A 15,822-nucleotide genomic window follows, 5' to 3' on the forward strand; every position below is an offset into this window, starting at 1 on the left:
AAAACATTTAATGAAGGAGCCTCAACTGCTTCACTGGGCACGCAATTCCATAGATTCACAACCCTTTGGGTGAAGAAGTTCCTCCTAAACTCAGTCCTAAATCTACTTCCCCTTATTTTGAGGCTACGTCCCCTAGTTCTGCTTTCACCCGCCAGTGGAAACAACCTGCCCGCATCTATCCTATCTATTCCCTTCATAATTTTAAATGTTTCTATAAGATCCCCCCCCATCCTTCTAAATTCCAACGAGTACAGTCCCAGTCTACTCAACCTCTCCTCATAATCCAACCCCTTCAGCTCTGGGATTAACCTAGTGAATCTCCTCTGCGCACCCTCCAGTGCCAGTACGTCCTTTCTCAATTAAGGAGACCAAAACTGAACACAATACTCCAGGTGTGGCCGCACTAACACCTTATACAATTGCAACATAACCTCCCTAGTCTTAAACTCCATCCCTCTAGCAATGAAGGACAAAATTCCATTTGCCACCTTAATCACCTGTTGCACCTGTAAACCAACTTTCTGTGACTCATGCACAAGCACACCCAGGTGTCTCTGCACAGCGGCATGCTTTAATATTTTATCGTTTAAATAATAAACCCGTTTGCTGTTATTCCTACCAAAATGGATAACCTCACATTTGTCAACATTGTATTCCATCTGCCAGACCCTAGCCCATTCACTTAACCTATCCAAATCCCTCTGCAGACTTCCAATATCCTCTGCACTTTCGCTTTACCACTCATCTTAGTGTCATCTGCAAACTTGATCACATTGCCCTTGGTCCCCCAACTCCAAATCATCTATGTAAATTGTGAACAATTGTGGGCCCAACACGGATCCCTGAGGGACACCACTAGCTACTGATTGCCAACCAGAGAAACACCCATTAATCCCCACTCTTTGCTTTCTATTAATTAACCAATCCTCTATCCATGCTACTACTTTACCCTTAATGCCATGCATCTTTATCTTATGCAGCAACCTTTTGTGTGGCACCTTGTCAAAGGCTTTCTGGAATTCCAGATATACCACATCCATTGGCTCCCCGTTATCTACTGCACTGGTAATGTCCTCAAAAAATTCCACTAAATTAGTTAGGCACGACCTGCCCTTTATGAACCCATGCTGCGTCTGCCCAATGGGACAATTTCTATCCAGATGCCTCGCTATTTCTTCCTTGATGATAGATTCCAGCATCTTCCCTACTACCGAAGTTAAGCTCACTGGCCTATAATTTCCTGCTCTCTGCCTACCTCCTTTTTTAAACAGTGGTGTCACGTTTGCTAATTTCCAATCCGTCGGGACCACCCCAGAGTCTAGTGAATTTTGGTAAATCATCATTAGTGCATCTGCAATTTCCCTAGCCATGTCTTTTAGCACTCTGGGATGCATTCCATCAGGGCCAGGAGACTTGTCTACCTTTAGCCCCATTAGCTTGCCCATCACTACCTCCTTAGTGATAACAATCCTCTCAAGGTCCTCACCTGTCATAGCCTCATTTCTATCAGTCGCTGGTATGTTATTTGTGTCTTCCACTGTGAAGACCGACCCAAAAAACTTGTTCAGTTCCTCAGCCATTTCCTCATCTCCCATTATTAAAACTCCCTTCTTATCCTCTAAAGGACCAATATTTACCTTAGCCACTCTTTTTTGTTTTATATATTTGTAAAAACTTTTACTGTCTGTTTTTATATTCTGAGCAAGTTTACTCTCATACTCTATCTTACTCTTCTTTATAGCTTTTTTAGTAGCTTTCTGTTGCCCCCTAAAGATTTCCCAGTCCCCTAGTCTCCCATCAATCTTTGCCACTTTATATGCTTTTCCTTCAATTTGATACTCTCCCTTATTTCCTTAGATATCCACGGTCGATTTTCCCTCTTTCTACCGTCCTTCCTTTTTGTTGGTATAAACCTTTGCTGAGCACTGTGAAAAATCGCTTGGAAGGTTCTCCACTGTTCCTCAACTGTTCCACCATAAAGTCTTTGCTCCCAGTCTACCTTAGCTAGTTCTTCTCTCATCCCATTGTAATCTCATTTGTTTAAACACAAAACAGTAGTATTTGATTTTACTTTCTCACCCTCCATCTGTATTTCAAATTCCACCATATTGTGATCGCTCCTTCCGAGAGGATCCCTAACTATGAGATCATGAATCAATCCTGTCTCATTACACAGGACAAGATCTAGGACCGCTTGTTCCCTCGTAGGTTCCATTACATACTGTTCTAGGAAACTATCGCGGATACATTCTATAAACTCCTCCTCAAGGTTGCCTTGACCGACCTGGTTAAACCAATCGACATGTAGATTAAAATCCCCCATGATAACTGCTGTACCATTTCTACATGCATCAGTTATTTCTTTGTTTATTGCCTGCCCCACCATAACGTTACTATTTGGTGGCCGATAGACTACTCCTATCAGTGACTTTGTTGCCTTACTATTCCTGATTTCCACCCAAATGGATTCAACCTTTTCCTCCATAGCACCGATGTCATCCCTTACTATTGCCCAGATGTCATCCTTAAATAACAGAGCAACACCACCTCCCTTACCATCCACTCTGTCCTTCCGAATAGTTTGATACCCTCGGATATTTAACTCCCAGTTGTGACCATCCTTTAACCATGTTTCAGTAATGGCCACTAAATCATAGTCATTCACGATGATTTGTGCCATCAACTCATTTACTTTATTCCGAATACTACGAGCATTCAGGTAAAGTACACTTATGTTCGTTTTTTTACCTCTGTTTTGAATCTTAACATCTCCAGTTTTATTCCTTTTAGTATTACTGGGCCTATTCATTGAGCTCCCTTCAGTCACTGTGCCTTGTACTGTCGCCCTTTTTGATTTTTGACTATGTCTTCTCTGTCTTGCATTTTTCCCCTTACTTCCTTTTGCTTCTGTCCCTGTTTTACTACCTTCCAACTTCCTGCATCGGTTCCCATCCGCCTGCCACATTAGTTTAAACCCTCCCCAACAGCTCTAGCAACACCCCCCCCTAGGACATCGGTTCCAGCCCTGCCCAGGTGCAGACCGTCCGGTTTGTACAGGTCCCACCTCCCCCAGAACCGGCCCCAATCCCCCAGGAATTTGAATCCCTCCCTCTTGCACCATCTCTCGAGCCACGCATTCATCCTATCTATCCTGACATTCCTACTCTGACTAGCTCATGGCACTGGCAGCAATCCTGAGATTACTACTTTTGAGGTCCTACTTTTTAGTTTAACTCCTAACTCCCTGAATTCCGCTTGTAGGACCTCATCCCGTTTTTTACCTATATCGTTGGTGCCTATGTGCACCACGACAGCTGTCTTTTGGTCACCCATTTGCTATCTCCCTCAGTAACTTTCACCTGCGGTGTGACCAACTCGCTAAACGTGCTATCCATGACCTCCTCAGCATCGCGGATGCTCCAAAGTGAGTCCATCCGCAGCTCCAGAGCCGTCAAGCAGTCTAACAGGAGCTGCAACTGAACACACTTCCTGCACGTGAAGGAGCCAGGGACATTGGACGTGTCCCTAAGCTCCCACATTGCACACGAGGAGCATGACACGGGTCTGGGATCTCCTGCCATGTCTTAAACCTTAGGTAAACTTATACAACTACAATTTCAAAATAAAAATAAATAAATTAGACAATGAAAAGGAAAACTACTTACCAGTCACTTACCAGGGTTAAAAAGCACCTCCGTAAAAGCACCTTCTCTCACTCTGCACAGAATTACCTCATTGCACCAAATTACCAAGTTCCAACTTCCCACTCTGGATGTGCTCACTCCGGATGTGTCTCCTTGAAAAGCGCAAGGAGACACATGGTCGTGAGAAGAACCACAATGCTGAAGGCCTGCTCTTTATTGTTTAATTGTTGGCAGCTGCCTCTATGGTGCTGATGCTCCTAGAGCTCAGGCACACTGTTCAGGCATCAAAGTTTTCTTGACGTGCGATGCACTAAGCATCCTCTGAGGCATGGCACATGTACCCTCGAGGAGCCAATTCAGAGTTGAGTGTGAAGTACTGTCACAACTAACAACGCTAATTCCTCATTTGAAATTGCCCTCAGCTGGAAAGCTAGAGGCTTCTCACAAAGGAGGTGAAATTGAACTTCAGGATGGAAACCACCAGCAGGGCTCAGTCTTGGAAGTGTTTGTTAGGACAGACAGGCTGCAGCTGTGGTTGCCCTGCTATGGGTCTCCACAATATTTAAAGTTGGCTTAAAGGCCTCACAGCCGCGATGCTCCTCACCCCCCGGGACAGGAGCTACATCCAACCTAGAACACTTCAGCCACGTGATCAAGCCTAAGCCCCCTGAGGGCCCCCACCCCCGAGCACTAGGGAAGCTCCGGTGCCATTGGGCTGTATGTCGGTAAATGGAAATGACTCCCCACCTCCTCACTTTCCCTCAGAAGCCATCGTGCCGGCTTCATGTTTTTAAAAAGGAGTACTAAATGATGGCTGCATGATTTCTCTCTAGGGAGGTGGGTAATATCTGGGAGGCCCCTGCATTCGACTTCAATCTCGCTAATCAGATTGAAATGAATGTAAATGAGGGTTAACAATATTCTCGCCAATTTTGGGCAACATCTGGAACTTGCCATCAGGAGCAGGTTTAGTAAATTGCAAAATGGTTTGCGTCTGGTGCAAATCTCGCTTTTGACCTTTCCCACTATTCACCTGGCGCGCCCCGATCCGCGCCAGGTACAATGCGGTGGTTAAATCATGCCCATAGGTAACCATAAGTTAATAAAACTGAACTTTAATCGAAGGCCTTGGACTTGGGTTGATGTGCTTGAGAGGATTCAGTGAAAAGTGTCTGGGATGATTGTACATTTGAAGGAAATTCTCTTTGAGATGGACTTGATTTAATTCTAGAAAAGGAGATTAACTCCAAACATTTATAGAGCTGAGAAATGTAGATCATGGCATAAGATAAAGGGAGTGATGAAAGCAGACAGTGTTCCATTTCAGAATCCTGCAGTGACGGGTGCCTTGCGGACCACTGTCTATCTGTTTCATTGGGAAGGGGGTTTTGTTCCAGGAGGCTGCAGATGTCAGCAGAGACCTACCATGAAAGCCTGAGCTTCCTGAGGGACTGGTGCTTGGACTTCACAAGAGAGCTGATCGTTTGCCAGTACAGTTGAGGTCAAGTCTACTTTCAGCTGGATATCGATGTCCATCCTCGCTGCCTTGTGGAGTGACATGCAGCTGAGAAGAATAAGAAAGCTGCTGCTGTTGCTTGTGCTATTGGCGAGAGTGTGGCTTTTGCTTTTGCACCTCATTAGAAGTGTACAGTAGAGCTGCATAAACTCGTCCCATGCGGTGATGATTGATTGCAGCAGGTAAGTGCAGCTGAAGATGAGTGAAGAGCTAGACAGGTGAAGTGCCTTTCAAGAAGTTAGCAATCATCAGTCAAGCAGTGGCAGCACTCTCTGAGAGAACAAGTGCTTTGAACAAGATTAACTCAAAGGACGGGCTGAAGCTCTTCAGTTTCACCGATCACAGTCTTCCTGGCTTGTCAGCTTCACTGAGGAAACTCTTTCCATTGTCTTGGTGACCATGGGAAATTGGCGATAGGTCAGTAAACAGTTCCCTAGCTGGGACAGAAACAAAGGTTAAAATGCTTCTTAAGTGGCTATTTAATCACCTTGATAAATTACCTGATTGATCCAAGGGATTATCCATTTGCCTTCAATCTTACCCCGCAGCAACCTGGAAGAGCCTGGGTGGATGGCTAGAACCCAAATCAGCACCTGCAATTTCTGGGGTCTTAACCCTTCACATGCAACCAAATTGCCTTTTTCCTGGGAAATTTCCAGCCAATTCAGTCTTTTACAGGCTCACGTAGGGACCCAGTGTTCTGTGATTACTATTTTTTCAAATTAATTTAGAGTACCCAATTCATTTTTTCCAATTAAGGGGTAATTTAGTGTGGCCAATCCATCTACCCTGCACATCTTTAGGTTGTGGGGGAGAAACCCACGCAAACAAGGGGGTAATGTGCAAACTCCACACGGTCAATGACCCAGAGCTGGGATTGAACCTGGGACCTCGGCGCCTTGAGGCAGCAGTGCTAACCATTGTGCCACCATGCTGCCCTTGTGCTCACTATTTTAAGCAATGTGTAACAATTAAATAATGATATTGGATACGTAACTGAAATGAGGTTTCATGGGTGGGATTCTCCATTGGCTGATGCCAAGATCGGGAAACGCGATTGGGTGAAGAATAAATTCTGATGGCAAAATCGCGGTGGGCGCCGATTTGATGCCAAATTGCAATTTTCCATCAACTTGACAGCAGCATTACTGCAGTCTGGAATACACATACAGTAAACACCATTTGCATGTCATTAGCGGGCCTGATCAGGGTCTCCTCGATGCTCCGCCTCGGAATAGCCGAGTTCCCGACAGCGCGGTTCACTTGTGCTTTTAAAAATCGTGAAATCGGAGAAGTGGCTGCTGAGGGGGAGAGAGGAGGTACGGAAAGTATCCAACATCGTCATAGTTTTCTGACAATTGTGCTTCTGGCAATGGGGCTTCTGCCAAGGCCGGGGGGAGTAGTGGAGATTGGCCAGGCGGTGGGCTGTGGGGTCAGAGTGGATGGGCACGGAACACTATTGCCGCAGCCGGAAAGGCAGCCATGCAACTGTGCACACCACTGACTTCCCACTGTGAACCTAGTACCACGGGTCTTATAGGTGTCCCCTCAGGCTACCGCTCTAGATGCCCGCTGGCCCCAGCTGACCCATCAGCTATATGGGAGTGCTCCAGCACAACCAGTGCCATCCTGTTGGCTGGGATGAGTGTGTGTGGAGATTGTAAAGTGTTGTTGCGACTGCAGCTTGTCAGCCTCCCGAGTGTCAGTCACGGACTCGGTGAATCCTGCATTGTTTCTCATTGGAATCTATTGTGGTCTGCGTGGAGCCAGTGGTAGCCCCTCCACATTGTTGAATCGGTCCAGGTTCGGCGCCAGTTTTGCTGTCCAAGAATCCTGCCCCGGTGTCAACACTTATTCTCAGGAATGAAAAATCCACTCAATGACTTTAACAGCTTGAAGGAAACTTGAAGGTATGGATTGGAATATTTATCTCACTGTTGATTCCGATTGGTACTCGAGAATCCTTCTGGATACCAACTCCATCCTGGACAAGGTCTTTGAGACTTTATTGAGATGTGGGGCAGAGGACGATAATCTTTTTTTTTTCCTTCTTTAATGGGAGCAAAGTTCCAATTTGGATCAGATTTGTGAAACAAGATATGCATCAAGTTGGTTTCTTTTGTGATTCAGAATTCCTAGGCATGTGGCACAAGGATCACTTTTGGTTCCTGTGCAAGACCCTGGATGAAGTTGTCGGGCGAATGTGTGACAAGGGAAAGTTGTTTTGGAGAGAGAGAAGAATGCATCTCATGTTGTTGACCTGCCACTGAGTGCATAGAGGGGTAATTGATCTTAGAGCAGACATTCTTGACATGAGGGATTAAACTATTTGTGATGGGTTAACCTGGTATGGAACTGCAAGGTTTGAAAATCTGGAACATCATGATGGCTGTGAGCTTGCATGCTTCAATGATTAGCCATTTTACATTTGTGTTCAACATGATTGAGTCATAGAACGAGTGAGAAAAGTCTTGAGAATTGGGTCAATAGCTAGTTGAGTTGGGTGTGAGAACATGCTCCAGTATATTCAGAGTGTGGTGCCTACCACAATTTGACATTCAGTTGTCACTAAAGCTACAATTGATGGAACCACCATTCTCAAGGCGAGATGTGCATCCATGGTGGCAATGCACTCATACATTTGAGGTAGCAGAACCTCTAATTTACCATGAACAATAACAGAGGAGATCTGCTGGTTTTGTTTTTAAATAGTATTTTCTCTTGGCCCCAAACCTGACTTCCCCTGCTGACTTTAATTATTTTCTCCCTTTAACTGAACGTGACAGATTTTACATCATTCGCTTGGGCGAAAGTCAATTGAGAGCATTACGGTTTACATTTTACAATCCTGGAAGAGTGATTTACTTGACAATTAACTGTTGCTTTGCTAACTTCAAACCAGACATGCACTGTTGATTTAAAATGAGCAGAGACGAAGGTTCTAAAATTAATAATGGAGCTGAGATTGCACTGAGAGGAGTTGCTATTTAATAATCAGTCAATGAGTGGGGCGCATATAACTTAAACTTACACATACAGAAGTTGTGGAGGATGTGGGTGTATGCATGCAATTATTCTTCTGTTTTCCCAAGGTGGTGCATGGAATCCTATTTATTAGGTATTATGCTCACCTAAATTGTGAGTCATTAATTGGAGGGGACATGGCTTGTCTTTATTATTGCTGTTTGTATACTTTAACAGATTTTGTTATTGTAAGTGTCATTTTGACTCAGCTGGCAGCGGTAATGACTCTAAATAAGAAGTGACGTTAATTCCCACATCCTAATTCCAACAAAATATAGACTGCCACTCCAGTGCAGTTTCAAGGGAGTGCTGTATTGTTGGAAGTGCTATCTTTTGGATGAGACCTTAAACCAAAGTCCTGTTGTCTGCTCAGGTGGAAGTTAAAGGTCCGATGGTGTTTTTCCAATGAAGAGCAGAATGCTCACCTCGTGTTGTGACTATCAATCCCCTTCGGTCCAAAGGCAGGATACCTGGTTATTCATCACTAAGCTTCTTCAACAGGTGGCATGGTGGCGCATTGGTTAGCATTGCTGGATCACAGCGTTAAGGACCCGGGTTCAATCCTGGCCGAGGGTTATTGTCCGTGTGGAGTTTGCACATGTCTGCGTGGGTCTCACCCCCACAACCCAAAGATGTGCAGGATAGGTGGATTGGCCATGCTAAATTGCCCCTTCTAAATTGCCCCTTCATTGGGGGAAAAAAAGAATTTGGCACTTTAAATTTGAAAAAAAAATTATTAAGCTTCTTCTGCAATACTCTGGCGCAGAATGGCTTTCACATTTGACTATACAGTGCTGAAAATAAAATGCTTTGGAATGATATAGAAATGAAATTAGTTCTTTGAGTGATTATTGAGTGCTTTTTCAACATTCAGTGATACCCCGAATTATATTTTGCCAGTTATTTGACTTGTATTTATAGGTTCCTAATTATTAGATTTCTTCTGGGGTTGGGCTGGTAGCATTCATGTTTTTGTGTTTTTTAACAGAGCTGTAACTCTCAACAATCACCTGGTGGTACTTTCAGCGACTGCAGCAGATGAAGGAAATTACTATGTACAAGCAGTCAATGAAAAGAATGGGGAAAACAAGACTAGTCCATTTATCTACCTGAAAATTGCAAGTAAGTGTGAAAACTAAGTGAATTGTACTTGTATTCAGCAGGAACAGGGGTTTCCTATGTCTAACCAATGGGACATTCTGAATTTATATTTTCCTCACTTTATAGGTAAAAGCTCCTTGTTAAGTCAACACAAACTATAGAAACCAACTCAAGTACATTACACCGAATAGATTCAGGACAGAACTTTCTGGCTTTTGAACTAACGCAATGTAGAACTGGAATAAAGTCAGTTATGATTAGGTTCAAAGCTTTCAAAACTCTAGTTACATTTAGCAGCAGTCATCACGATCCCATGAACTCTGTTTATCCAGCCATAATTTCCTCTTCTAATGAAAACTATTGCGATGCCTCTGTTAGCTGAAGTAGTAAGTTTGGAACTTTGCTATTCTGTTTGTGACTTGAGCGTTGAAACTCAACAGATTTACTGTTAAACTAAGGTCAAGAAACGTTTTGTCCATTGAAATGTCTTCATGTTCATTTTTCTTAAAACTTGTAAATGCAAAGGCTTTGCAGAATTCTATCCTTAGTTTTACAAATGATGTTTTTTAACAAATGCAAACACATTAGTTTCCAAGTCACTTAAGTTTCTTTTGTCTCTCTAACTGAGCTTCACCTGGAAGGATGTGGATGATCACCTCACACATCTCTGTCAATGGTGCTATGAACTAACTGCTTGAGAGTGTGTGAAAGCGGCTAAATTATCTAAAAGGAATTGGAGAGAGTGGGAGATACAACCAGTAGCGTCTTCCACCTGGGAACCCCATATTCCTCATTGTTCCTCCCCGACATTCCCTGGCATCCGACACGTCCTGCCCACACCCCCCCCAGACGTAGTGGGGGCTCTTGGTCACTGGACCCCAGACCCTGAATCCCCGACACCCGCACGTAGCGTTACCTGGGCCAGGTGCTAGTCCCCTCCCGGTGCACTGGTCACGGAAATGTCTTCCGTCCCCGGTGCTGGGGCCCAGCCCCTGAGTGTACGGATGATGGCTGCTGCATCCGTGTTGTTATTTCCTGCAGTGTTAAGGCACTGTGTCCAAGCATCACGGTCTGCTTAGGATGCTGGGCAACAACTCTCACATTTCACATGGCACGCCTACCCATGTGAATCCACTTGGCATGTGTGAAGTGCTCATTTAATTACGCTTGCCAATTCCCTATTAGCAATAGCCTTCAGCCGCACGACGGAGGCCTCCACGGTGAGAGGGAGTCATGGGTGGTTGCCTCTGTTATGTGGGTACACGATCCAAGGAGTGGCATGACGGACCCTCGAGCGCTGAGACCCCACCCCTCCAACCGAGATGCCCCCCCCCCCCCCCCCATGGGGTTCCCCCACCAAAAACCCCCGAGCACCGTGGCAGAAACCTCAGTTTCTCCGGGCTGATTGTCTGGGAGCGACAATGGCTACTACTCACCTCCTTGGATAAAATGAAATTTAAATCGCTTATTGTCACAAGTAGGCTTCAAATGAAGTTACTGTGAAAAGCCCCTAGTCGCCACATTCCGGCGCCTGTTCAGGGAGGCTGGTATGGGAACAAAGAATTGCAGAGTCATTGGTACAAAGAGCCATTGGACTCAAAACGTTAGCTTTTTTCTCTCCCTACAGATGCTGCCAGACCTGCTGAGATTTGCCAGCATTTTCTCTTTCGTTACTCACCTCCTTGGATCCCCACAGCAGCCATACCACCAGCTTCACGGTTTTATAAAGGTGTACTACACGGCGCCCAATTGACCAGTTGCTGGGGAGGCCGTTAAATAGGGGGGTTTTCTCATTAATTGTATTTAAGTGGTGATTATTGGTTTCTTGTCATGTCATGGCGGGATCCTGATTTCACCAATGGGAGCGGGCTGGTTAGATCTTAAACTGATTTGCGCCCAGCGGAGTTCTCGATTTTGGTCTCTTCCACAATCTAACGGTCGCTCAAGCACAACGCGGTTGTAAAATCATTGTAAGGCTATACAATGACAAATCAACTCTTGAATCCTTGATTACCATTTGCTCCGACATCTCTGTCCAAATTGAGGCAAACCCCTGAATCAGATCAGCTACCAATAGTGGGCCTGATATTAATCCATTCAAAATACATCCATTTATGCAGAATCAAATTCGGGATCATTAAGTGAGAAACCTTCTGTTACCAATTAAAAAGTTCAGGAAATGCTCTTTAGCAGGAATGTATCATAAATACGAGGATGATTAGAACTCTGCCTATTACATGTTTTGTAAATGTTTGAGAGAATTGTTTTGATCAAAGCTGAGAGATGAGCTGACGAGAGTGGACTGGATACAGTTATTCAAAGGAAAAACTGTGTCAAAACATTCAAAGGCGAAATTCTGCAGGCACAGTCCCTGCGAAGAAAAAGGATGGTACTGCCAAATCTAGAGCACCTTGGATATCCAGAAGCATACAGGACAAGATGAAGCAGAAAAAGAAAGCTTTCGACAGTCACAAAAAACTTCGTACTGTAGAAAACCTAGAGGAACATACAAAGTATAGAGGTGAAGTAATATTGTAAATTAGGAAAGCAAAGAGAGGATGCAAAACAATATTGGCAGGTAAAATCAAAGAAAATCCTACATTTTTTTACCAATACATTAAGAGCAAGTGAATAACAAAGGAAAGGGTAGGACCTATCAGAAATGTACATGGTAACTTGTGGGTCGATTCAGAAGATACAGTGGGCAGGGTTCTCAAGAGTACTTTGTCTCTCTCTTCACTAAGTAGAGGGATGATGCAGACATTCTAATTAAAGAGGAGGAGTGTGAAATATTAAATACAATAAGAAAAGTGAGAGAGGAAACACTAGAGGGTCTGGCATCCTTGAAGTTTGGAAAAATCTCCAGGGCCAGTATATTGTATCCCAGGCTATTGAAGAATGCCAGGAAGTAAATTCTGGATGCTCTGAAGATTATTTCTAATCCTCACTAGATACAGGTGAGGTACCAGAGGATTGGAGGCAGGCAAACGTTGTGCATTATTTAAAAAAGGGTGTGAGAGACAGGCCAGATAATTATAGGCCGGTCAGTCTGCCTTCAGTTATGGGTAGAATATAGGAAACTATTCTGATGAACAAGCAGATGTAATTTAGAAAGGCACAGGTTGATAAGGGATAGTCAGCATGGTTTTATTGGGACGATCGTGTCTCACCAACTTAATATAATTTTTTTTAAGAATTAAGGGTAGTACAGTGGCTATTGTCTACATGAATTTCAGTAAGGTATTTGACAAGGTCCAACAAAGCATACTGGCCAGAAAAGTGAGATCTTATGGGGTACAGGAGAAGGTTGCAGATTGGAGGCAAAATTGGCTCAGTGTCGGGAAACAAAGGATGGTCAATGGGTATTGTAGCAAATGGCAAACAGTTTACAGTGGTGTTCCACAGGGCTCAGTGCTGGAGCTTTGCTGCTTGTTATAAATATTAACGATTTAGACTTAATTGTGGGAGGCATGACTGGGAATTGCAAATGATGCAAAAATGGGCCATGCAGTTAATGGAGAGAATAGCTTTCAACCCCAGTGGTTTGCTTCAGTGGGCAGAGAAGTGGCAAATGGAATTCAATCAGGAAAAATGTGAGGTAATGCATTTGGGAGGGCAAATAGAGGAAGGGAATACTCAATAAACAGGAAAAAATTGAGAGGGGTTGAAGAAGTGAGAGATCTTGGGAGTGCATGTCCATAGGTCCTTGAAGGTGGCAGGACAGATGAACAAAGTGGTCAAGGAAGCAGATTGGGAATTGAGTACAAAAAGCAGGGATGTATTGATGGAACTATGTAAAACACTGGTTAGGCCACAGCTGGAATTTTATGTACAGTTCTGGTCACCGCATTACAGGAAGGAAATAATTGCTCTGGAGAGAGTGCAAAGGAGATTTACAAGAATGTTGCCAGGGTGTGAAAATTGCAGCTATGAGGAGAGAAAATTGCAGCTATGAGGGGCTGGTTTAGCTCACCAGGCTAAATCGCTGGCTTTAAAGCAGACCAAGCAGGCCAGCAGCACGGTTCAATTCCCGTACCAGCCTCCCCGGATAGGCGCCGGAATGTGGCGACTAGGGGCTTTTCACAGTAACTTCATTGAAGCCTACTCGTGACAATAAGCGATTTTCATTTCATTTCAGATGGAATAGGCAAAGGGCTTTTTTCCTTAGAACAGAGGAGGCTAAGGGGTGACCTAATTGAGGTGTACAAAATTGAGGGGCCTAGACTAAGTAGAAAGGAAAGACCTGTTACCCCTAACGGAGGGGTCAATTACCAGGGGATATAGAATTAAGGTGATTGGTAGAAAAATTAGCCAGGACATGAGGAAATTGTTTATAGTCAGAGGGTGCTGGGCATCTGGAATTCACTGCCTAGGTTGGTGGGTGAAGATGAAATGCTCAACACATTTGAAAGGACCTGGATCTGTACCTAAAGTGCTGTAACCTGGAAGGCGATAGCCCAGGTACATGAAAGTGGGATAAAATGAACGGTTAGTTTCCTTTTCGTCTTTTGTTTTAGATGACGCAGACATGATGAATGTGCAAATGAGCAAATTTGCTGGTTTTAAGCTAGCCTGGACAGCTCTGAGCATACTATCACATTTAATATCCAATTAATTCCAAGTTAGAATATGGATCTCAAATTGTAACCTGGAGCATTGAGTGCACATGAAAGCAAAGATGAATTCCAAATTTTCACCTTGGGAATGGCTTTGTTGAGGCTGAATGGCCTCTTTCTGAACTGTAACTTTCTATGGTTCTACTAAGGCCTTGGTTTATTCCACCACTGTGAATTTGAAACCACGAGATTAGGGAAGGGGCCTCCACTTCTGAAACCAAGAAATCTTTCTCTGGGGATTGTGGTTGGTTGGTGGGTTAATGAGTGGTGGGGTAGAGATTGCCTTGGACAACCTCCTCTATCCCCATCTCCGGTAGCAGAGGCCCACGTTTCTGGGCATATATTGGTGCTGTAGAAATGTGCAAAGCGGCACTTGCATCTGGCTGTCCCATGAATTTTAGTTGGTCACCCACTGGTCCCATAAACCTTAACAGCACAGGAAGTCACTGGTATATCTGGCCTAAAATGTAATTGCCAGAATTGTGTCCAAAGGAAATCCGGACCCCCTCTTTCCAAATTTTATTAGTATGGACGGAGAAAAGGTGAATCATGCCATTCCCTCGCTGAAAATGTTGAATTCATGGTTGCTTTCAATGCTCTAAGTTACAATTTGACATCCATATTCTAACTTGGAATGAATTTGATCTCAAATTTGATAGCATGTTCAAAGCTGTCCAGACTGGCTTAAAACCATCAATTACGCTCAGTAACCTGCATTGAAAATTCTTTACTCAAATAATATCTGATTTATTCAATTTCTCATTTCATCCAAGAAAATTGTTCCGATATACAGTACATGCTTGAGAGCACCTCCTGATCCCCATCAGTTTTTAATTAATTTTGCTCTATGCTTTCCACTCACCCATTCCCCAGGTCTCTAGGTCTAAACTCCTGTTTCTCCAATCTCCACATACTCCCTCCAGTTTCCGCACTCTCAAACTTGCATCCTCCTGTCTCCTCACTCCCCCTCATTCCCTCCAGCCTCCACACACTTTCCCCTCTCCCTCCAGCCTCCACACAGTGCCCCGCACTCCCTCCAGCCTCCACACAGTGCCCCGCACGCCCTCCAGCCTCCACACAGTGCCCCGCACTCCCTCCAGCCTCCACACAGTGCCCCGCACTCCCTCCAGCCTCCACACAGTGCCCCGCATGCCCTCCAGTCTCCACACAGTGCCCCGCACTCCCTCCAGCCTCCACACAGTGCCCCACACTCCCTCCAGTCTCCACACAGTGCCCCGCACGCCCTCCAGCCTCCACACAGTGCCCCGCACTCCCTCCAGTCTCCACACAGTGCCTCGCACTCCCTCCAGTCTCCACACAGTGCCCCGCACGCCCTCCAGTCTCCACATGTTCCCTCAGTTTCTGCACTCTCCTCCTTCACTCCCGACAGCCATCGCGCTGTCTCTCCGCTCCCTTCTGTCTCTGCACACTCTCCCTCACATTCTCTCTTTGCCCCCTCCAGCCTCTGCACACTCTTCCCCTTGCACCCTCCAGTCTCCGCAATCTCACCCTCACTCCCTCCAGCCTTGACACTCTCTCCCATTGTTCCCTCCAGTTTCCACTCTCCCTTTGTTTTCCGTACTCTCTCCCGCCAGTCTCCCCCTCGCACCCTCCAGTCTCCATGCTGTTTTCTCGCTCCAGAGTCTGCACATTCTCCTCTTGCTCCATCTAGCTGCCACGTTCTCTCCCTTGCTCCCTCCTGTCTCCGTATTCTCCCTCCTCGTGCTCTCCATTTTATGCACTCTCCCCCTCACTCCCTCCAGCCTCCACAGGCTCCCACTCGCTCCCTCCAGCCTCCAACACTCTCTTGCCCGCTTCCTCCAGCTTTGGACTCTTTCCCCTTGTTCCCTCAGTCACAGCACTGTCCCCTTTCCTCCCTCCAGTCTCCACATTGTCCCTCCAGTTTCCACACCCTCTCGTC

General features: G+C 45.1%; 1 protein-coding gene across 4 annotated transcripts in view; it reads left to right on the forward strand.

Annotated features, from left to right (window-relative positions):
• Positions 1-15,822, forward strand: part of sdk1a (sidekick cell adhesion molecule 1a) — a 1,043,142-nt gene that overhangs the window by 478,792 nt on the left and 548,528 nt on the right. For 3 of the 4 annotated variants that reach the window (XM_038820122.1, XM_038820123.1, XM_038820125.1), the window contains exon 5: positions 9,173-9,306. The exons of the other annotated variant lie outside the window; for it this stretch is intronic. In XM_038820122.1, coding sequence (XP_038676050.1) covers positions 9,173-9,306 — 134 coding nt within the window. The remainder of the gene's footprint in view (positions 1-9,172; positions 9,307-15,822) is intronic. 4 annotated transcript variants of the gene reach the window in all.

This window comes from Scyliorhinus canicula, chromosome 15 (assembly GCF_902713615.1).
Source record: "Scyliorhinus canicula chromosome 15, sScyCan1.1, whole genome shotgun sequence".
NCBI lineage: Eukaryota > Metazoa > Chordata > Chondrichthyes > Carcharhiniformes > Scyliorhinidae > Scyliorhinus > Scyliorhinus canicula.